At 41.7% G+C, this 24,056-nt stretch overlaps 1 protein-coding gene across 9 annotated transcripts in view; it reads right to left on the reverse strand.

The window, feature by feature from the left end:
- Positions 1 to 20,055, reverse strand: part of PLEKHB2 (pleckstrin homology domain containing B2) — a 58,519-nt gene extending 38,464 nt beyond the window's left edge. Inside the window, exons 1-5 of one of the 9 annotated variants that reach the window (XM_019629415.1) lie at positions 15,777 to 15,962; positions 9,038 to 9,082; positions 3,930 to 4,082; positions 1,777 to 1,879; positions 1,578 to 1,651 (exon numbers count right to left, since the gene is read on the reverse strand). In XM_019629415.1, the coding sequence (XP_019484960.1) occupies positions 1,578 to 1,651; positions 1,777 to 1,879; positions 3,930 to 4,082; positions 9,038 to 9,074 (367 nt within the window). In that variant the 5' untranslated portion in view covers positions 9,075 to 9,082; positions 15,777 to 15,962. Of the gene's footprint in view, positions 1 to 1,577; positions 1,652 to 1,776; positions 1,880 to 3,929; positions 4,083 to 9,037; positions 9,083 to 15,776; positions 15,963 to 19,500; positions 19,832 to 19,934 lie in introns of those variants that run through there. The other 8 variants (XM_019629417.1, XM_019629419.1, XM_019629412.1 and 5 more) reach the window with 8 other exon arrangements.
- Between the last annotated feature and the right edge of the window lie 4,001 nt (positions 20,056 to 24,056).

Genomic DNA, 24,056 nt, shown 5'->3' on the forward strand with positions numbered 1-24,056 from the left:
TTCTGACCTCCAGAAACCTTATCATAAATTTATATTGTTTAAAGCCACTAAGTCCATTGTAATTTATTATAGGAGCATCAAAAATCTGATATAGGAAGTTACTTAACCTCACTAAACCTCACTTTCTTATAACAACAGGAACAGTGCCCACCTTATAAGACATGGTAAGGATTTAATAACATAGGTAAAGAAATGAAAACAGTGCCTAATGCAAAGTTAAGTACTCAAGGTACATAAACTTTGAGAAAAGAAAGGGTGCTTCAGCTTCTCTGACTTAATCAGTATCCAAGAGATAACAATGAGCCTCCCTAAAATTCCTTACTGAAGGTACAAACCATGAGAGCAGTCACATATCTCTTCTACAGTTTTCAATACTAAAGATCAATTATTACAGAAAACAGTGGCTTTTCTTCCTACGTCCTGATAAAATTCACCTTAAGGAGTTTCAAAGCAGTTTCATTCTTACCAAACCCCATTCCCAGACTACCTGATGCAGGGGCACAGCCACTCAACCTTATCCTTCCTACACATTCCGTCCATTTGATGTAACACTGTTAATCATTGAAAAGATGTGCCCTGATTGAAACTCCTGACACACAGATGTACTTTTTGCTTACTCTTCTGTCTACAGAAGTACCCCTCACTTTTTGAAAGTTAGAGCACTGTTTTAAGGCTTTTTAAAGCTGCGCTTTCGGGCTACACAGACCTCAGGAAGGCCCCAAACAAAAAAATCTAGTTTTCAGAAATTCAGTTTTTTTCTTGTGACAAAGTAAATTATTAAATAGCAATAATATAGCTCCAGTTTATACGAAAGCAGTGAATTGGTTTGACATATAGTAATTTCTCCATCAGTCTTTAGAAAACCCACGTCTCTTCCAGAAAGTATCACTTAAGATTCAGTGCTATAAATCAGAAGATGTAAGAAAGAAACTACCTCTGAGATTTAAAACCCTAGAATTTAGCACAGAATCAATATTTATATTGAGTATGAACATATATGTGAAATACACAGGCAGGTACTCTAACAAAATGGTCTGTTGGGTTTTATGAAAATGCCACATATATATGAATATTTTAATGTATATAAATATTACAATAATCTGTTAGCGAATTTTCATAATGTCCAGAATTAACCCATGGGAGTGGTACAGAGTGGGCAGAAAAAACATATTCTTCTCCCCAAATGACATTTAATTAGTTTTTTCAAGATTCTAATCCAACATCAATACCAATGTTAACAGGCTGAGAATTGATAAGGTTGGGTTTTGCTCCTTGAAGTTTTGCATCCCTTCTTTAGAGATGGCAGCTGGGAGTAAAAACCATCAAAGGAAGGAAACAGTTGCATAATCTAGATGTCAGAGCTTTTTAAAAAGACAGTTACATAAAAAAAAATAGAAAAACAAGATTTAAGAACCCATTCAATTATGCCCATTACCCAATAATGAAAAATGAGAGCACAAAGTGACTGTATGCTAACACTCTGTACTATTCTTGTTATAATGGGATCCTGCTTGGGCAGCTCTGGAGAGGCAGAAACTAGGATCAGGGTTAGGAGAAATGGAATAAGACTCCATTACATTTCTTCCACACATCCTCTGAGTCACCTATTCTGCTGTCTGAGGAAATTTCCATTCTCTTCCTTTCCTGGTAACTGAAAATTAAAGCAATAAATACTTTTTAACTTTTTTTTTTAATTTTTATTTAATAATAATAATAATAATAACAATAATAATAATAAATACTTTTTAAATTTAACACTTAAAAATCAAAACTTACAAACAATCATCCATGCTTTCTGCACAAAGACTGAGAGTTTTCCCATCTCGGCAAACAATCTGCAGCACACAGTCTTTTGGCGTCCCATCTGGAGGCTGAATATCTATGAAAATTAAGTAGAATAAAGGAACATTCATAGAGATAGAGTTTTTTTAAGGGCTTCTTCTTACCTAGCAGCTCAGATAAGAGAAGGGCCAGTACCTCAGAACATTCCAATTGCAAACACCTTTGTTCTACTCTGCAGAAACAAACACATGAATCACAAGTCCGTTCTAATTCAACTTCCTGCAGGAAGAACAAGTAGGCCACTCCTAGAGGGCAATGCATACACAGAGATGTACGGAGTAGCCCAGACATTAGGAAAATAAGCCTCACACAACGAAAAAGTATTACAAAGCAGAAAATGACAAAATGCTTACTGCTTTTATTCACAGGAAGCACCATACCAGAGCACTACTTTAAAAGTGAAAATCAGAAGATTTTTAAAGTATCTTATGTACCAAAAAATAAGGTCTATGATATCTGAGCCTAGTTTAGGTAGGTCCATGGAGACTAGTATTTCACAAACTAATATGTAGGGGCAGCATGTTACAAATACCAACATTTACTACACCAGACTCTTTATTCCAAATAGCAACAGAACTAATAAAATAAACAGGGGGGCCGGCCAAGTGGCTCAGTTGGTTAAGAGTTAGCCTAAGAGCGTGAGCTCTGAGCAACAGGGCCACAGGTTCAATTCCCACATGGGCCAGTGATGCTGTGCTTGAGCTGAGCTGCTGCTGAGCTGCCAACAGGTGGCAGGATGGCTCAGCTGGTGAGAGCCCATGCTCCTAACAATAAGATTGCCTGTTCGATGGTGGGCTGTGCACGCCCGCAACTAAGACCGAACTCAGCACCTTGAGCTGAGCAGCCAACTGGATGGCTCAGTGGATAAAGTGTGCACTCTTAACAACAAGGCTGCTGGTTTGACTCCCACATGGGATGGTGGCTATGCCCACCTGCAACTAAGATTGTAACACAGCACTTTGAGCTTAGAGGCCATGTGCTGCCGACGAGCAACCAGATGGCGACTGGAGCCCTCCACATCTAAGATTGAAGAACAACAACTTGGCTAGTCCCCCTCCCCAATTCCCAAACACTGTTCCCCTCCCCCAATTCCCCAATTAAACAAACAAACAAACAAAAAACGGGGAAGTCTACATATGCTATTAATTAGAAATAAAAAAGTCTATGCTTGTTAAAAATCTATTCCTTTAAAATGAATATTAGGGGGCTGGCCGAGTTGTGCGTTGGTTAAGAGCTGGCTTGGGATGCCAGAGGGCCCTGGTTCGGATCCCATATATGAGGGCCAGTTGACACTGCCCTCTACAGCTAAGATGCTGAACAACAGCTCAACCTGGAGCTGGGATGCTGAGTCGCCAGCGACAGCTTAGGCTGCAGCCCCTGCTGCAGTGGGTTGCCATGGGGTACAGTGAGTAGCCAGCAGCCAGCGTGAGTGGCCAGCAGCCGCTGTGAGCGGCCGTCCAGAAGCCGGCGATTGATCTGCCTCACCTGGGAAGAGCACAATGATAATACCAACATGGGCCAGTGAAGCAACATCCTCCACAACTAGACTGAAGAACAAAAGGACAGCAACTTGTCTGTTCCCCTTCCCCCAATTCCCCAGCGCTGTTCCCACCCCCTAATTCCCCAATAAAAATCTTTAAAAATAAATAAATAAATAAAAGTCTACAACCACTGTATAAGACGCACCCAGTTTAAAAAAAAATGAATATTAGGGATAATTCCAAGAAACCAAGATATCACAGATTTTTAGAAATTGACTGGAGTTGTCATGAGTAAGATGCCAGTATTTGCTGGGAGGCTCCATCCTTCTTGGGGTTTCTAGCACTCTGGTTCCTTAGTTCTCCACCACCTTCTCCATGAGACAGGAAGGAATGTGGACCTGAGTGTCTATTGAGATGAGAAAGTTAATTTGCTCTAACCATGTGGTTCATGATCTAAGTGTCTGGATCCCCACTTGGTTACCTCTTCCCAGATGAAACCCTTCTGTGGTCTGTTAGTCGAAGCAGAATGGGGGAGGTAGAGGAATCAACTCCCATCAAGAATGGGGAAAGGCAGTGACAGAAGCTAACCAAGGCAGACCCGCTTACCCCGACATTCGTGACCTGTATGGATGTTGATGCAGTCCACTGGCATGTGGACCTTATCCTCAACACTCTGCCGAGTTTGGTCATCATAATAGATCAAGTGACCATCTGACCACAGGTCAAACCAATTCTTCTTCCAGCGCTTCAAAATAGTACCTGAAAAAAAATGAGAAAAGTTGGCTTTGAGCTGAAAGAGCAAGGACTTTGTCCTCTAAATCACACATAACAGACAAAGAAAAGCTTCCTCTAGCCCATAAATATACCTGGATATAACTGTCCAGAGAAGTCCATCAAAAAGGAAGTGAAAGCAGACCCAATGGCAAGAACACGCGTGCTGTACCAGAGCTGCACGCAGCATACACTGGGGATACTGAGAACATTACCAACTTACAAGTCCCAAAAGTAAAAAAAAAAAAGGTTCAATAAAACCTTAGTTTTGAGTTAATGAAACATGTCTAGCATTTTTCTTCATTGAGTACGTACGTATACTTTCCCAGCAGTATCTAACTTTGCTAGATTGATCAGCAGAGTCTCTATACACAAATAACAGTAATACCTATCCTCTCTTAGAAAAATACTTTTTTCTCTTTTTCTTGAAGAGCTCTCACATATACTCTTCTCTAACATTCACCTCAAAGCCAAAAGCATGGGAAGATTTCCCTGTCTGATGCAGAGCAGAGGCAGGCTCAGACAATGAACACACCACAGCCAGGAAACTGACCCCAGACCCAGGGCATCCGTCATGTCTCTAGCAGTCTGAGCGAATTCATCCTTTCATTTGTAATCCTGGACTAGGCATTTAACTTCATAAACTCTAATTTACTTGCCAGCCAAAAGGGAAAACTAAAAGGCCAGTTTTTGCTCCAGGTCATCCCTGCAACTTGTCACACCCACATACGACCTACTGCATCCTTTGTTCCTATAGCTCCTACCATGTTCGTGACTGACATACACAAAGCCCATCCCATGCACCTCTCCTTACGCTCCCACATCCACTACTGGTGTTAACCAAACATGCCACATATCAGCCTTCCGGATTTCTTTTACCACTGTCAGGCACCCTCTTTGCTGAGGGACATGCACAGCATTTGCCCAAACTGATAAATACTATAAGTGATACCAAACAGCCATTTGATTGGCAGCACCCGAGCTGCGCAGAAACTACCAAATAGAGCTACCTGAGAACAGATAGGTGGAAAAACAGATATGGGGAGTTCTAACCAAGTATATCAGCTGCCGTCAAAGCCTTGACTGCAAATTCCCAAATCGGGCTGTCTTCCAGAGTCCAGATACTAGGTTCTAAGAGTCTATGTGGCCATTATGGAAATCAATATGGAGGTAGCTCAAAAAACTGGAAATGAAACTACCTTATGACCCAGCAATTCCTCTTTTAGGTATTTATCCAAAAAAAGCCCAAGACATTAATCCGAAAAAATATATGCACCCCTATGTTCATTGCGGCACTATTCACAATAGCTAAGACTTGGAAACAACTGCAATGCCAATCGGTAGACGACTGGATTAAGAAAATATGGTACATTTACTCAATGGAGTATTACTCAGCTATAAAGAAGAAGGAAATAGTACCATTTGCAACAATATGGATAGAACTAGAGAACATTATGCTAAGTGAAATAAGTCAGTCAGAGAAAGACAAATACCACATGATCTCACTAATACGTGGATTCTAAAAAACTGAATAAATGACAAATGTAAACAGAAATAGTCTCAGAGACACAGAGGAAAAACTGAGGGTTGCTAGTTGGGAGGGGGTGGGGATGAAGGAGAAGGGGAAGGGATGAGACAATACAAATTGGTAACTAAAATATGGCCTTAAGGATAGAAAAGACAGTCTGGGGAATATAATCAATAATGTTGTAAATATTTTCTAAGGGGCCAGATGGACTCATGTCTTGTTAGGGAGACCACTTCATAGTTGGTGTAGAGGCCTGACCACCACACTGTATTTCTTTCTTTTTTTTTTTTTAAAGATTTTTATTGGGGAATTGGGGGATGGGAACAGCACTGGGAAATTGGGGGAAGGGGAACAGACAAGTTGCTGTCCTTTTGTTCTTCAGCCTAGTTGTGGAGGACATTGCTTCACTGGCCCAAATTGGCACCATCATTGCGCTTTTCCCGGACGAGGCAGATCAGTCACCGGCTTCTGTACGGCTGCTCACTGCGGCTGCTGGCTACACATGGTAGCCTATGGCAACCCACTGCAGCAGGGGCTGCAGCCTACGCCGTTGCCGGTGACTCATGGCAGCCCAGCTCCAGGTTGAGCTGTTGTTCAGCATCTTAGCTGTAGAGGGCAGTGTCACTGGCCCTCATATGTGGGATCCGAACTGGGGCCCTCTGGCATCCCAAGCCAGCTCTTAACCAACGTGCCACTTGGCCAGCCCCCGCACTGTATTTCTGAAGCTGATGTTGAATAATAATGTATGTCAACTATAATTATATATACATATAGTCACGGGAGATGGAGTAGAGTGTGGGAATGGAGTCAATGGACTTGTAATAGGTAAGCATGATATCGGGGGTGGGAGGGAAGTAGATGGGGGAGGAGGGTTGTTTCTGTGCGAAGGGTGAAAAGGATAACTATTGCATTGTTCTGTACACCTGAAACTAACAATAAAAAAAAAATAAGAGTCTGTGTGGCAATGGCAGGAAAAGGAGTCCTGGAGACAGTTTTGCATACATATAACCACATGTGTTATCTCTGCTGCTCTGCAACTCAATGAGTATAATACACTTTGCCTCATTTTACTTTATTGTAATTAAAACTTCTGCTTTTAGCAAAGAAGGAAAATCAACCTAGAAATCGGGAGATGGGGAAGTAGAATAAGTCTTCTGAATACACACTTTTGAGATAGCCATAGACCAGGACATTAGAAAAGTTTGTATAATTTAAAGGACATCTATTTTGTATATATTGTCATAACAGGCACTGATGGGGAGCATAAAATTGTCAAGAGAGTCACTGTTTATTGCATGTTGACAGCACTAAATTGAGTTATGGTGGATAGAGGAGAGGTACAGCAGAGCCTAAGGGAGAGCCCAGAGGACATCCAAAGGGCTGGGATAGGAAGGCACATCTTCAAGGACTAAGCAAGGTGCTCCATGTCCCCTGACCATTTGGGGGCAGGTTGGAATCACAAAACCCAGGACAAGGAAACTTACATAAACATGGGGCTAGACTCCAATATGCCAGGACTTTCTTTTGTAATGTTGTAAAAGCTAACATTAGCACAACTCTATCTAGTCTTAGAACACAAGGCTTGAAATGTCACAGACCTTGAAAGGACACTTGGCTCAGCTCTAAGTCTGGGAATGTGAAACTAGTAACAGAATGGACAGGCTGAAGGCTTGTCTCCTGGGAAAAATGGGGTCAACGCTGAAATGAGACAATCCTCAGTTTGAACGTAGGTTTCTCACCCATAGTTAACACTTGGACAAGTTACCTGATATCACTGAACCTTAATTTCTTCATCTGGAAACTGGGACAATGCCACCTACTTCACAGAGCCATTATGATAATTACATAATACATGTAAAATCTGTTTAACAGGAACACAAAGAAGCTTCACAAGCAATAGTTTTTATAAACTAAGGTATGCAATCTATTTTTCACTGATAGTCTACATATGAATTCATATCTGAATAATAAACAGTACAGAAGTTCCTCCTTATCTGTGCTTTTGCTTCCCATGGTTTCAGTTAACTGTGGTCTGAAAATATTAAATGAAAAGTTCCAGAAAAAAACAATTCATAAGTTTTAAAATGCATGTTGTTCTGAGGAGAGTAATAAAATCTTGCACCAGGGCCGGCCGAGTAGCTCAGTTGGTTAAGAGTTGGCTTGGGAGTGTGAGCTCTGAGCAGCAGGGCCGCTGGTTTGGATCCCACATGAGGGCCAGTGACACTGCCCTCTACAGCTAAGATGGTGAACAACAGCTCAACCTGGAGCTGGGTTGCCATGAGTTGCCGGCGACCGCATAGGCTATAGTAGGGCTGCAGTGGGCTGCCCTGAGCTACCGTGAGTAGCCGGCAGCCAGCGTGAGCGGCCAGCAGTCGGCATGAGCTGCTGTGAGCCAGTGTGAGCGGCCGTCCAATGGCTGGTGACTGACTGCCTCAGCCGGGAAGAGTGCAATGATCACAATACCAACATGGACCAGTGAAGCAATGTCCTCCACAACTAGAATGAAAAACAAAAAATGACAGCAACTTGTCTGTTCCTCTTCCCCAATTCCCCAACGCTGTTCCCCTCCCACAATTCCCCAATAAAATCTTCAAAAAAATATCTTGCACCATCTAGCCCTGTCCACCTGAGTCGTGAATCATCCCTTTATCCAGTACATCAAAGCTGTAGATACCCTCCACCCACCCACTAGTCACCTAGCAGAGGTCTTGGTTATCAGATCAACTGTCATGGTATCGCAGTGCTTGTGTTCAAATGGCCCTTATTTTACTTAGCAATGATCCCAAGCACAACAGTAGTGATGCTGGCAAGTTAGAGGTGCCAAAGAGAAACCATAAAGTGTGTATGTATAGGAAAAACACATACTATATATATATATATATGGTTCGCTACTGTCTGTGGCTTCAGGCATCAACTTTGGGGTCTTGGAACATATCCCCTACTACAGTACCAAAGGTATACTTTTAGATAAATGTATACCCTCAGGTTAAATCTTTAGCCTTATAATCAAAGACGCCAGTATTCCAGGCTCTCAGTCACTATTCAATCCCCAGGTACAACAGGTATTTCCCACAAAAAAAGCAATACCTCCAGGCTAATTTATCAAAACAGCTTGGGGAGAGTCAAGCAGAGCCTCAGGTCAGCCATTAATAATAAAGCCTGCTAGTGAGAGAAGAGAAACCAGCAGGAAAACCACTGTTCCCTGGCTCCTGTCAATGCAGCAGCCAATAAGGAGCTCCATGTGTGCAGAAAAACAGCTCATAGAGCTCTCAAAACTCCCAAAAGGAAATCCAGGGTAACAACATTAGTAAGACTTTGTTATTTGTTTTTAAATAGACCTGTTTCAGCAACAGAAATATAGATGTGCCCTAAAGCAACAGTAAACCCAGAACAAGGGGCTCGTGTCAGTACTTACTCTGTCGCAGCAGCCATCCACTCTTCACAACCACCATTTTTTCACCTATAGCAAAAGAAACAGGCAGGTTCAAAATTATACCCAGAAAGGAGAATGGCCCTTTTGAGCTACTTTTAATTCATAACACTTCTGACACCAAATGGGTGGACTTTTTCCACACCAACAACCAATTCCCCAACTCTCAGGACACCAACTAGATTTCTACTGATTTAATTCGATTCTGACCCTAACTACTTGGAGTTAGCATCAGACCCCACAGGTTAAGGGCTCAGATCCACAAGAGTGCTCCTGCTTCAAATATAAGTCCGGGCCGCCTATCATTCTGACCTGTAAATTGGGGGTTCCCACAAGCACTTCTCCTCAGATTCAGTAATTTGTTAGAATGGATCACAGAATTCAGGAAAGCACTTTACTTACTGTTACCTGTTTATTATAAAGGATACCACTCAGGAATAGCCAAACGGAAGAGATGAACAGGGAAAAGTGTAGGGGAAGAGCGCAGAGCTATCATGCTCTCTCCAGGGCATCACCTGCCCAGCACCCTGCATGATCATTAACACAGAAGCTCCTGGAGCCCTGCCATTCAAGTGTTGTTAAGAAAGTTCCATTAGGTGGGCATGACTGACTACATCACTGGCCACTAGTGAATAAACTCAGTCTCCAACCTCTGGTCCCCTCCCTGGAGGTCTAGGGATGGGGCTGAAAGTTCTAACTTTCTAATTACAAAGTTGATTCCTCTGGTAACCAGCCACATCCTGAAGTTATCTAGGGGCCCACCAATAGTCATCACATTAGCATAAACTCAGATATGGCTGAAAGGGGTTTATTATTCCTAGCACCTCTGTCTCTCAGGAAATTCCAAGAGTTTTAGAAGTTAACATATTTCTTCTTATATCACAAAATCACAGTTCTCTGGTCTAACTCTCCATCCTCATCCCTTTCAGTGTCATCTGAGGAAGGGACCAAAGCCTTTTTATCTCACTGGCCACCTGGCATTTATCAAATACAGTATCTCTTCAGTGAGGCCAATACAATCCCACTCTCCCCACTCCAGGCTTTAGCCTCAATACTCTGCCTATCTTACTGAGTCTAACTCCACTCAACAGACATAAAGCACCTGCAGTACACTAAGATTTAGCTCTGTCAAGGATCTGTGGCTTCTCCTAACATGCCCAGTATCCTGGGGCTCTGGGGCCCCACTGCCTCAGTTTTATCCCTGGTGTGCCCAGTTGACTTTACACAGCTCTGTGTGGTATGCACTGGTGTCAGCAGGTGGAGTGGCCAGGTTAGAGCAGAAAACCAGGAATCGTAAAGAAAAAGTTTGATAAATTTAACTCCATAAAAATAAAGGTCTGAGTGGCCAAAAAACAAACAAAAAATGTCAAGAAGACCAATAAAAGAGTAAGAAAAAACATTTACAACCATATGGGAGCAATGAGCTAATTTACAAAGCTCACATATAACAGAAACAGCAGTCATTTGGCAGTTCACAGAAAAAGAAACATGAAAGGGCACAAAACCTCATAAGACACTCAATTTGTCACTCAACTAATCAGATAAGATACAAAACACAACTTAACAATATTACCTATCAGAAAGGCACAAATGAAAAAACTATGATACCCAGAAAGGACAAGACATGATGGCAAGAACAAAAACTGCTGCAACCTTTTGGGAGGAGAAATTTAACAATATCTATAAAAAAATTTCAGTGCCCTATACTTTGACTCAGATATCTCACCATTAGTAATATACCTCATTGATATATATGCAGAGATTCACCAACATATATGTACATTCACGTTGCTTATACTGCAAAACACTAGCCTCAACCAAAACACCACACAACAGAGGACTGTTTAATGAGCACATTCATACAACAGGTCATTCTGCAAATGTATTGGGTCGTCAGAAAAGTCATGAAGTATTTTGTCTATGTTTTCCAAAGGTCATTTATTTATATAAAGAACCAAGATGAATCAATGATATATTGCCCATTTTGTTCAATAACCTTTTGCCATCTTTCATTGAGCTTCATAATTCCTCGTTCATGGAAGGACCTGTCTTAATTTGCGAAAAACTGAACAAGGTGCTGACTTACAGCCTCATCTGAATTGAACATTATACCACGCAAGGAGTTTTTTTGTTTGTTTGTTTTTTGTTTTTGTTTTTGTTTTTTTAATTTAAATCTTTTTTTTTTAAGATTTTTATTGAGGAATTGGGTGATGGGAACAGCGCTGGGAAATTGGGGGAAGGGGAACAGACAAGTTGCTGTCCTTTTGTTCTTCAGTCTAGTTGTGGAGGACGTTGTTTCACTGGCCCAAGTTGGCACCATCATTGCGCTCTTCCTGGGCGAGGCAGATCAGTCGCCGGCTTCTGGACGGCCACTCACTGCGGCTGCTGGCCACTCACGCTGGCTGCTGGCTACACACAGTAGCCCATGGCAACCCACTGCCATGGGGCTGCAGCCTACGCCGTTGCCGGAGACTCATGGCAGCCCAGCTCCAGGTTAAGCTGTTGTTCAGCATCTTAGCTGTAGAGGGCAGTGTCACTGGCCCTTATATGTGGGATCCGAACCGGGACCCTCTGGCGTCCCAAGCCAGTTCTTAAACATCGCGCCACTCGGCCGGCCCCACACAAGGAGTTTTGAAGAGAGCAAGACAAGTGGAAGTCAGACGGCACAAGGTCAGGAGAGTATGGTGGGTGTGGCAACACATCCCATCCAAGTTCCAATAATTTTTGATGGGTGATCAAACTTGTGTGTGGTCTCACATTGTCGCGATGGAGCACAACTCCTTTACAATTAACAAGCTCTGGATGTTTCTGGATGATGGATTCTTCAGGCTGTTCAATTGCCGACAGACAGTACACATTTGAATTGATTGTTTGGTTCCTTGGTAGGAGCTTGAAAAACACGACACCTTTAAAATCCCACCTCACTGAGAGCATAATCTTCCTCTGATGAATGTCTGCTTTCAATGTCATTTGAGGCGAATCATCATGTCAGGACGAAGACTGTTTGTGCACCACACTGTTGTAAACAATCCACTTCTCATCACCAGTTATTAGTTGCTTCAAAAAAGGATTGTTTTCCTCACGTTTAATGAGCATATTGCAGATGTTTATATGCGGTGTTAAATGAACTTCTTTGAGTTTATGCAGAACCCAAATATCAAGCTTCCTTACATATCCCAGCTTCTTCAGGTGGTCATGAACGCTTGAGTGATTGATATTCAATGTTTCTACAATCTCTCGTGTCGAGTAACACGGGGTTTGACTCAATCAATGCCTTTATTTAGTCGTCATCAATCTCGGTGAGCCTCTCTGACCAAGGAGCATCGTTGAGATCAAACTCACCAGCATGGAATTTCGTGAACCATCGCTGGCACTGACATTCTTGTAGAGCATTGCCTCCATAAACTTTATGCTACTTTTCACAAGCTTGACGCGCGTTCTTCCCTTTATGGAAGTAAAACAGTAAAACATGGCAAAAATGCACAGTTTGGTCTTCCATCTTCAACTTGTTGTAAAATCTCTGAAACTCAACCAAATCGCTCAATTTTGTTTTAAAATGAAACTAGAACTGTCAGCTGTCAAATGACATAGGAATAACATAGATGCGAATGACTTTAGTACTTCCAAAAATGAACTAGTGCCATCTTTGCAAACATGTGTCATGACTTTTCCCACCACCCAAAAGAAGGAACAAAGTAAAACTGTGTGTGCTCATACGCGCACACACTGCTGACACATGCACGGCTGTTTTCTCAAAGGAATCATAGAGGCTGTTAACCATGTGCATCTCTGAGGAGAGAAATGAGACAATGCTGTAACGTGTCAGAAGAAACGGTGACTTCAGTCCTACTACACCTTTCTGTACTACTGAAATATTTTTAACAATCTGCATATATTACAGCTTTTATTTTTTAAAATCAACAGATATTAATTGGAGGTTGAGATTATGGGCCACTTTTGTTTTCTACTTTAGCATTTTTAGGTATTATCTTTAAAGCACTAAGGTTTAGAAGGTTAGCAGAATGGAGCAAAAACCCAAGCAGGCACCTCAAAAGAACAAATGAGTCTCCCTCAATTAATTTTTCCCATGTCTAAGCCTGGGTGAATTCTCACTTCTCTTCAAACCTTTAGAAAAAGCACTCCACAAGCTTTAGTCATCCCAAATTCCAGCATCTCCAAAATCTCATACTCTAAAGATTCTTAATCTCCTTGCAATTTTTGCCAATTCATGCCATCCTCACCAAGAAAGGACACACGTTTGTCATCCTTCCCCCTCTTTCTCCCATGCATTTAGGATCTGAAACATACAGTCCCAGAGGAACTAGAGCCAGAAAGTGGGTGTGCAAGCTGCTCACTGCTTTCTACAAGGAGGGAATGAGGCTGAGGGCAGCAAACTAGAAATGGAGGAGCCAGTGACTCAACCAACAGGGAAACTCACTCTAATCCAAGGCTTTCTGTTAAGCAAAATGATAGGTTTTCTTTTATTATTTAAACTGGGTTGAATTGGTTTCCTCAACTTACAGCCTAAATCATCCTAAAATAATCACTGACTTTCAAAAGGATTTGAGGCAGGGAAATAATACCATCATATTTTCATTCAACAAATATTCCAGGGCATTTTGCCCTCTAGGAGAGCCTGCAAGGAGGGCAGTAATCTGAGTACAGGAAAGAAAGTTCTTTATCTCCACGAAAGAGATGTCTTTTGTCTGTCTATTAGCCTCTGCTGACTGGTGTCACCATCAGATGGAGCACACTGCCTTGGCAGCAAGAGCAAACTTGCCTCTATCTAGTCTGTCTCCTGATCTCTGACCACAAAGCAGCGGAGCAGGGGACTCTGACTGTCACTCAGCCCACTTGCCCCTCAGCCTTGCAGAACACTTACACATCACTGCCTAACATGTGTATCTTACTCATCAGCCTGGACCAGTCCTTGGTCCTGGATCCTGCTAGCCTGCCCTGCCTTGAAGTGACCTAGGACCTGTGTGCAGAGGAGAAAAACAAAAAAAGGCAGATTTTAAACATCCATCTTTCTATTTCCCTCTCTATATTATATAGCACTATTACACATTTCTGGAAAAATCCATACTTCTTGTCACTAAACAATGCAATTCACAATAGAGTTACTTTCAAAGAGAAAAGAAACAACAGTGACATTATAAGAAGGATCCAAGACAAAAGATACACCAATAATGTAAAGATCACCCATACTGGTGACTGCTTTGCTATTTCCAACATTAATGATGGATTTTAAGGAGCACAAACAACTAATTCTCCTCCCTCTGGAAATGCAACTAAAATGAGAGTTAAGAGGAAAACAAAGCATAAATCCACAAAGACAACAAAAATGCCATTAGAAACGAAAGCAGATGAGATACTCACAACACTGTAAAAGTTCTAAAGTAAATGGACAAGTAGTGACTAACATAAAATTTAGCTTTCTCTGTTTTTCAGGTGCTAACAAGTAGCCGAACACAGCAAGCCAACTCCAGCCACAGAACACTGTGGCTTCACTGAAGATTCAGAAACTGGAGTTACGAGATAATTCTGAAAGTAGGGAAAAATATCAGCATTTTTTGAAGGTCTTTAAGAAGTCATTAGGTCCGCCACACATCCAGAAAACTATCCTCCCCAATCCTGAGGGTTTCCTTTCTGGAGAAGCTGAAACACAGAGGCTCTATCTAGTCTTGGGGACCCAGGCATAGCTCAAAGTGGGAGTGAGATGCCACACTTAGAGGAGTAACAGAATAAGTGAAAGTCTTAAACTTCCTGTCCTCTTCCTTTACTTACCTCCCAGACTCTAGCTCTGGGCAAAAGGCACAGCCTAAGAGGAAAGGCTCATTGATACTGACAACTGGGAGGTTCTTCAATAAAAATCCTGTCTCTGCCTAACACCCTATAGGGAAGCTCCCCAAGGGGTAAACTTTAAACAAACACACAGACTTCAGTTTTTTTTTCAGTAACTCTCTTACATGGGAACAGATAGTATGTATGTATCATCAGACATTTGAGGAAAGCCTAGAGATAAAACAAGATTAAAGAAAATAATTTAAAAAAAAAAATAAAAACTAAAACACAGGAATCAGAGACAATGCAGAGAGCAAAAGAAAACTTAAAAAAAAACTATTATCAGAGAAATTAGATACAATATTGTATCCAAAAAACAAAAACAGAATGTTCTAAAATGAGAACATTCGGAGATCTCAGTTAAAAATGATAACCAAAATTTAAAATTCAATAGAAGAGTTGAAAAGTTCAAGATGTAGGAAATCTCTCTGAAAGAAAAAAAAAAGTCCAAAAGATGAAAAAATTAGGGGATGAGCCTGGAATAGAAAATATTTTGCTTATAGGTGTTTCACAAATAAACTAGAGAAAATAGTGGAGAAGAAACACTACACAAACACTTCCCAGAATAGGACAGCACATTTCTAGACACACAAGCTTTGATGAGTATCCAGCAGGGTAAATTTAAAAAGATCCTCAGTTATGACTGAAATTTCAGAATTCTAGGGACAAAGAATAGAACCTAAAAACCTCTCAGAGAAAAAAAGAGGTCACATATAAAGGATCAGAAAAGCACTAGGTATCTTTGCCAAGAGGGCTGGAAGCTAATGGATCACTACGTTCAGAATACTGAGAGAAATTTATTTCCAAGCCAGAATTCCATACCCAAATTATTAATCAAGTAGATAAAATAAAAACATTTACACACTGCTGAACGATTTACCTTCCGTGTACCATTTCCAGAACGTAGTGAAGGATGTGTTCCACCAAAATGAGAGAATAAACCAAGAGGAACTAGGGCATCCAATAGGAAGCAAGAGAAAGAAAATGCCCAGGACGCAGGTGAAGGAAGGTCTCAGGAAGACTGCTGTGCAACGAGGCCTGGAAAAAGAAACCAGTCCAGATTGATGCTGGACAGAGGCTCCTGGGGAAAAACAGGAACTGAGCATCAATGAGTTTCTGGTAGATTGCATTTAAGAGTGTTTACAAGGGAGCAAAAATCATACATGGTGGGAAGTCAAAGATTACATCTAAATCAACAGGAATATACCTTGAAATACAAAATACCATAAAAAGGCTGTTAAAAAGAGGTAAAAGTGGATGTCTCTAGTTAATGGAAAGGGAGTGGGCAAGAGACTGACTTTTTTTTATTCTGAGGTTAAAGTACTATTTGGCTTTTCAATCTATGTGTGTATATTATTTTCATAAATGTAAACATGTAAGCAATAATTTAAATAATTCTCAAATATATTTTAAAAACCCTAGATGAAATCCACCTACTTGAACTTTCCAGCAAGTTCTTTGTTTTTGTTTTAAATTGGGAGGAGAATTTAGTGTATCTTTAGCAACCAAAAATCATAAAGTATAATTTTGATAATATGCTTTTAAAAATTCATAGATCCTAATGCTTCAGAGTATAGGCTTTGGAGTCAAATGGCCTGCATTCAATTCCTGGCTCAATCACTTATAAATTACCTTGGGCAAGTTACTTAACTTTTAAACTTTGTGTCCCCTTCCTTTTCTTACCTCCCAGACTCTAGCTCTGGGCAAAAGGCACAGTCCAAGAGGAAAGGCTCAAAATTTGAACATAGAAACCCTATAAAATAATAATAACAGCAGTAATAATATCAAACCAAAAACCCTCACAGAATACATAACCAAATTAGTCTCTGAAGGCACAGGAATGGCTCTTTGCCTTACCTTGCTGAATTCCACATCTCTTCATAACGTATCTCAATATTTCACTATTTATATTCTCAAGCAGGAGCTAAAGCACAAACTAAAGCTCATGAGATAAAGTCTAAGTCCTGCTGTTGGTCTCTACAGAATAAAATGCTAGCAAACTAGTTGCAAAATAGTCACATTACTTACATGCCAACAAAACCTATAAAAAGTTTAAAAATATAAACCATATTCAATAATTCACGTTCTCTTAAATGTGAACTCAAATCATTTTAAAAGCATTGAAACCAAAAGGGACCAATTTAACAGAATACTGCCTTTGGAATCTGGTGGTTCTGAGCTTGAAGCCCACTTCACCTTTTACTATGACTAGTTACTAGTTACCGCATGGGATGATTGTGAAAATTAAATGAGTTAATATGTCCAAAGAACTCTATAGAAGATGCTTCAAAAGTGAGAACTGCTATCATTACATTACTATTGTGTTCTAAGAACTACAATTCAGTCTACAACTGACTCATTCCCAATATCCTGGTTCCTCTAGCTACTGCTCTCTGTACTTTAGCTATAAAAGTTACTTCCCTACCAAAGAGAGAAAAACTCCTTCGAGGAAGGTGATGTAAAGACAATGAGAAGTCCCAGGTGTACTCCAAAACAACACAGGGAACAAGGACTGGGTAACCCGTCATCATTAGAGGTCAGTTCACGTGTGGCACTGGCCACTTCCAAGTGGCCACTTCTTAATAACAAGCCCAATATAAACACTCATCAAAGGGCAGACAGACAAAGAAGACAAATAGGCAAAGAAGTTCAAATTTCTGTACTCATGATTCAATTCAGAAGAAAATACACAACCAATAAATAAGACATGACTGGTTCAACTAGCCCACTTTTTGTAACATTTTAAATTGTTTATGTTACTCTGCAGTTTTTGGTAGTTACTGACACTAATAAAGTAATTCTTTAACTTATTTAGATATCCAGTAAGAAAGGAGAAAGAAACCAAGTATTAATGTAGGATGGCAAGCTGGGAAGCATAGCAAAGCTTCTAGAGAGACTCAAGAAAAACCTCTATCTTCCCAAGAAATAATAAATGACTACAGAGTGGTATCTGTTCTTTCTATACCACTGATGTACACACTTCATAAATTCGGTCCTTGAGATTATCAGGAAATTTACAGAATGTGTTCACACCATTAAAAATATAATGCAAGTAAAGAACTGTTGTCAGGTTCTGAGCTGTTTCTCTGCAGCCTCCTTCAGTGAAACCGACAGTTAACAGCATGTTGTTTAGGTATTAGCTCATAGCGTATAGGGATGTAGGTACAGGCTTTAACTAAATGTTGCAATTGCTTCGGTTGCTATGCAGCTTATAGTCAAAGATTAAGAAAGCATGTCAGTCATCCTGGGGGCCTGCCTGTAAATCTCCAGGAAAAATGTTTACAAGTATACTTTGCTTGAGATAATAGAAAAATGTAGCCAGTGAAGCAAACAGCAATGATTGGTTAAACAGTAACAATGGCCACAAGATGTTTAGTTTCCACCTTTTGCTTTAAAGATAACATCACAGACACAATCATGAGATATTGTGCAGAATCTTGGTTCCTCAACCCAGTTAGATCACCTGACCAGAGTGAGGAAGACTGCAGACAAGATGATGTCAAGTACTGAATTAAGCAGACTAAGGAATACTGCTAAAAGCTTGCCCCAGAACTAACCAATCAGTTTCATCCCTGACCTCTAATGCTCAATTTCTGCTTTTAAAGACCCATGATTAAAAACCATGGGGAGTTCAGGTTGTAAGCAATAGCATCCTGTTCTCCTAGCTTGTTGCCCTGTCAATAAACAGTTCTATCTTCTCTACTGCAAAACTTGGCGTTCAGTGTTTGGTTCTGCTGCAGTTAAGTTGCTGGACCTTCTTCCGGTTTGGTAACATCACCTACAATGCGCCAGACACTGTTATGTGCCAAGGATGATGCTGCAATATATGCTTCGTTCCTGCCCTCAGAGATTGGGGGTGGAGGAGTGGGGAGTCAAGTAAAGAAATCACTACTGAATCCCAGGCACAAGGGGAGCACGGACAAGCAACCTGTCCAGCCAGAGGGTCTCTTCCCAATTCCTACCTCCTATCAGTAACCAGCAGCCCAGGGTTAGGAACTTCGGGGACCTAGGGAACGCTCTTGGGCACAGAGAACCAGCAGCAGGAGCGTTCCCACTCACAGTCTGACCCTTAGGTACTCCCACTGCACAGCATATATACAAAGATATGTTGGTCATTAGGTTGTTCAATAAATATTAAAGACCACAAGTTCCCCGTGTGACTTTATACAAGTCACTTCCGGCACTGGCACTAGTTTCCTCAAGAACTTGAGACCCAGGAACTTTCCTCCCTTTAGATACAAGCGCTCCGCCCTCTGGCAGTGTGACTCCCAGTCAGAGAATCAAAGATTCTGAGGGGTCAGGAGTCAAAAGTGTTTGGAATTAACCACATTCCCCCTAGCTTTTTCGACCATGTGGCCTTCCCACCTCATTCATTTCCTCCACCGACCCTGAAAAACTGTAACTTTATTATTCGCTCATTTACGAAGCCTCTTCTACGTAAATTACGCTACATTTAAGATTAAAAAAACAAACAAACAAAAACAAACAACCTTGGGCCGACGCGAAATAAAAATCCCTGACCTTCACCGGAGTTCCCAATCTACTCGGGTGAGAGAATCAAACGTGAAAACAAGATTCACTATAAATAATGTACAACCACGCACACAAAGCTAAGGACACTGCAAAACCAAGAGTAGGAGAAATGAAGCGGGGTGAGACGGGCCCGGAAGCGATGCACGGCGGCTCAGCCACTCCAGAATCCCGAAGAAGCGCGCAAGCCAGGCGAGAGAGGTGCGGAAACGGAGCCGGAATCCTGCGACCCAAGGCCGGGGCCTGGGAAAGCCGCCGCCCGCAGGGAGCACCTGCGAGGCGGCGGGGGTAAGGACGGACACGGGCGGGGAGGTTGGCGGCGGGGCACCCGCTCCAGGAGAGAGGCCGAAGGGCCCCTCTGAGGGGCGCGGAGAGTGGGAAGCTCCAGGGGAGGCTCCCAGGGAGCCGATGCCGGGTGAGGGAAGCGGAAGGGGGGCGGGAGGCGGGAGGCGGGGAAACTGGCAGCCGAAGGAAGTCTGGGGTCGCCCGGACTAGACGGGACCTTCACCTGCGAATACGCGGGCGGCGATAGCCTCCGCGCACCGAAGCATAAAGGGAGCGCAAGGTAGCCGCTGGGTCCTCAGCTCAGCCAGCCACGAACCTACACCCTGGCCGCTGTCCCGCGTGCCTTCCCGGTGCGCATGCGCACGCCCAGCCTGCGCAGGCAGGCCTGGAATTGCAGTAGTGCCAGGGCGAGTCCGAGGTGGCACGGCAGGGTTGGGTTTGAGCATCTTCATCCCTGCCTAAGTACGGGATTAATTTTCAACTAAAAAGGAATTGTCTGCACCCTGTTCTTACTTCTAAACACCATCCTCCAATAAAAGGAGCCAGGGCTCCTTAGAGAAATGAGTGACTAGTACTGGAGCAGGGAAAAGTATAAGCTGAGTCTGGGGCATCCTGTAGCGCCAGAAGTAAGGAATGCTCAAAAAATAAAAACATGGAGGCATGTGAAAGGACGCAGGAGTCAACCCGAAAGAGCTCCCCATGATCAAACTTAGAACAATTGGAGCAACAAAATAAATTACATAGTATTGGACTATAACAGAGTATAAAATATAGTAGAGCCCATTCTGCTGTAATAAATAATTAAATACATTAATGGGAAGAAAAGATACATCTTGCTTATAGAAGAATTTTAAGTAATAATACTGTATCCAGACAGGGTATTATTCTCCAACCACCCCACCCAACCCAGAGTGTGGGTTGTGACTAGTGACTTCCTCCAAAAGAGTATCTAATGGGAAGGGGGAAAAATAACTTTACAGAGGAGAAACCTGACAAACACTACTCAACCATGAGATCAAGGTTAACATCAACAGTGATCAGACATGTTGATAGCCCCAGTCTAACCATGAGAAAAACATAAGACAAATGTCAATTAAGAAATATTTCACAAAATACCTCACCAGTACTGCTCAAAACCATCAAGATCATGAAAATCAAGGAAAGACTGAGAAACTGTCACATGTAATATGGTGTCCTGGATGAAATCCTGAACCAAAAAACAAGGATGTTAGTGAAGTAATTGTTAAATTCCCAGAAAGTCTTTATTTTAGTTAATAGTAATGATTAGTAACTTTTAGTTTTGACAATTGTACCATGGTTATATGTTAACATTAGGGGAAACTGAGTGAAGTATACTACCTTTGCAACTTATCTTCAAATCTAAAAATATTCCAAAATGAAAGGTTATTTTTTTAATGGAGGGAAAAGGGGAAATTTGATTATCATTACTGCTAAAGTTTTAAGATGCTATTAAGCCCCTGTGGAACCAAAGAGGCCGGGGGGGCAATGAAGTAGAGTAAGGATACTTCCTGGGAAGTGGTCTGAGGGAAACTCCTGTCAACCCTACTCTTGAATGGTGGGTACATGTATAAACATTTCAAGCTGAACACTTAAGGTTTGTTCTCTTTTCTGTATGTATACTCTCTATCACCCCCTTTCTCTCTCTCTTTGAAATTATATATATATATAGAGAGATATAGATATAGATATAGATATAGATATGTTTTTTTTTCTATTGGCTACTGCCCAACCACAGGAGTCCCACCAAGGGACTGGATGGACCTGGAGCAGGTAGCCAGACCACTCTGTTACCCACATGGGATGAGTTGTCCTGATCAATCATCAATGATGTCTACTGACAGGTTTTGATCTAAAGGGGGAAACGTGAACCTTGAGTAGAAATACATCTGCCAAGAAGGACTTTATATATATAAAATTCCCAAAGAGGAGTGGAAAAAGGAGAAACTTTATACAGATGAACAGTTTGCAATCCAGGGAAATGCAGCTTCAGGTGGAAACCAAAACAAAAGCATGCTCCTCCAAGATAAAGGGAAGACCACATTTTATAGAGAAAGTCCTCACTCAGGATCCCAATTTGTCCAATTTTATGTAAATGAGGTTTCCACATACGTACAGTTCTGATTGGTCATTATAGAGTAGTTCTGGTTGGTCAATTTAGATGCAAATTTAGCTATAATTGACAGAGCAGGTCTTAGTTCATTGATCAAAAGACAAAACCAGGAACTTCCTTATAATGGTTGATGCAGATGGCAGGAGCTGAATAAAGGAGGTTGAAAGCTCAGTCTGTGGTTTTTCCTGAAATGCAGAGTATGTGAGAGTCCTCTGTCAGCAGTGGCCACTAGAGTCTGGTTATAAATTTGGGCCCAGTTAACCATGAGAAGCCCTTCTTGGCAGATGTATTTCTACTCAGGATTAACCTTTCCCCCTTTTGATCAAAACCTGTCAGTAGACAGCATTGATGATTGATCAGGACAACCCATCCCATGTGGATGGCAGAGTGGTTCGGCTACCTATTCCAAGTCCTTCCAGTCCCTTGGTGGGACTCCTGTGATTGGGCAGTAGCCAATAGAATAACTAGGGCCATTTGTTTACAAGAAGTCTCCCAGCCATCTGTTAAACTCAAATTCTCTGAAGTTTGGTTTATGCTGAGTTAGCATAATCTCAATAGAATTTCTTTATCATATCCTATAAAACAGCTAGAACAATTCTGGAGAAGTTAAAGAACAAATAAAGGTACTCAATTTGTAACTACAAGAAAATTAGGGGCAATTGAAGAAAGATATTTGGATTGGGGGTAAAGGTTTCCATCATGGATTACAAACACCAAGGGGATGCACTGGCTTGATGTATCATTTCTATCCTTCGTGCAACCATTGCTCAAGTCTTCAGAAGGAGCTTTAGGTACCTGGTTATACAGAACATCAAACAGCTTGACAATGAAATATATTAAACTAGAAAAACAATGAATAGAACCATATGTAATCCAGACCTAAAAAGAATGTCAAGTCCAGTTGTAAGCCAGCTGAAAATATCAGAAAATTTAAATCCTAACCAGTTAGTGGCACTTGCAATGAAATTTTGCAAGTTTAAGAAACTTAGTTGTTTGTAATTCCATCTGGAAAGAGGTATTTATCGAGGTACAGCCAAAGGTATCATCTATGACAAAAACTCATCCTTGGGGCCTTTTGTGCTTCCTTTGCTCGGCCTGCTCCCAACTCTTTGGAGTGTACTTTCTCTTCTAATAATGGCCCTTGAGCCATTCTCTACTGCTCGGGCCTGCTTCTATTTCTTTGAAATGTATTTTTTCTTCTAATAAACTGTCCTTTTCTGCAGCTTTACCTCTCTGGTCCATGTCTCCATTCTTTGGTTCCACGAGACCACGATCCTGGTACACACACAATCACACACATCAAAAAATCCTGCTTCAGAGGCAAGCCAAGTGGTTCAGTTGGTTAAAAGTGTGAGCTCTGAGCAACAGGGTCACAGGTTTGAGTCCCACATGGGCCAGTGAGCTGTGCCCAAGCTGAGCTGCCGCTGAGCTGCCAATAGGTGGAAGGATGGCTCAGCTGGTGAGAGAGCACGTGTTCCTGACAACAAGGTTGCCAGTTCGACTCCTGCATGGGATAGTGGGTTATGCCCACCCGCAACTAAGTTGAACACGGCACCTTGAGGTGAGCTGCCTACAGGCTACCGGATGGTTCAGTGGTTAGACCGTGCACTCTTAGCAACAAGGCTTCCAGTTCAACTCCCACATGGGATGGTGGGCTATGCCTACCTGCAACTAAGATTGAACATGGCACCTTGAGCTGAGTGGCTGCGAGCTGCCAATAGGCGGCTAGATGGTGCCTGGCCTTGGAGCTGAGCTAGATGCGCCCTCCACAACTAAGATAGAAGGACAACAACTTGGCTGTTTCCCTTCACCAATTCCCCAACACTGCTCTCCTTCCCCAATTCCCCAATAAAATCTTAAAAACTAAAAACAAACAAACAAAAAACCCCAAACTCATCCTTGGGCAGCAAGCAAATAATCTAAAGCACTCCTGTTGTTGAGGACTACTCAAGCTAGGGAATCTCAAGATCTTTGTTGAGATCCGATGACTCTAGTGACTAAACGGGCTATTCTACTGTATTAACTGTTCTGGATGGATGTCACATCATTATATCTAATTGAGCAGTGTCAAGGTCAGTCCATGAGCCTACAAAATTTATTAATCTCAAAATTTCTACCTTGTCATCTTCTCAGAATGCCCAAGATTCAGCTACATTGAGGAAGAGTTATAAGGAGCTAACCTAGAAGCACAGTCTTACAGGCTTTTACATGTTT

This window comes from Hipposideros armiger, unplaced genomic scaffold (assembly GCF_001890085.2).
Source record: "Hipposideros armiger isolate ML-2016 unplaced genomic scaffold, ASM189008v1 scaffold_853, whole genome shotgun sequence".
NCBI classification, from domain to species: domain Eukaryota; kingdom Metazoa; phylum Chordata; class Mammalia; order Chiroptera; family Hipposideridae; genus Hipposideros; species Hipposideros armiger.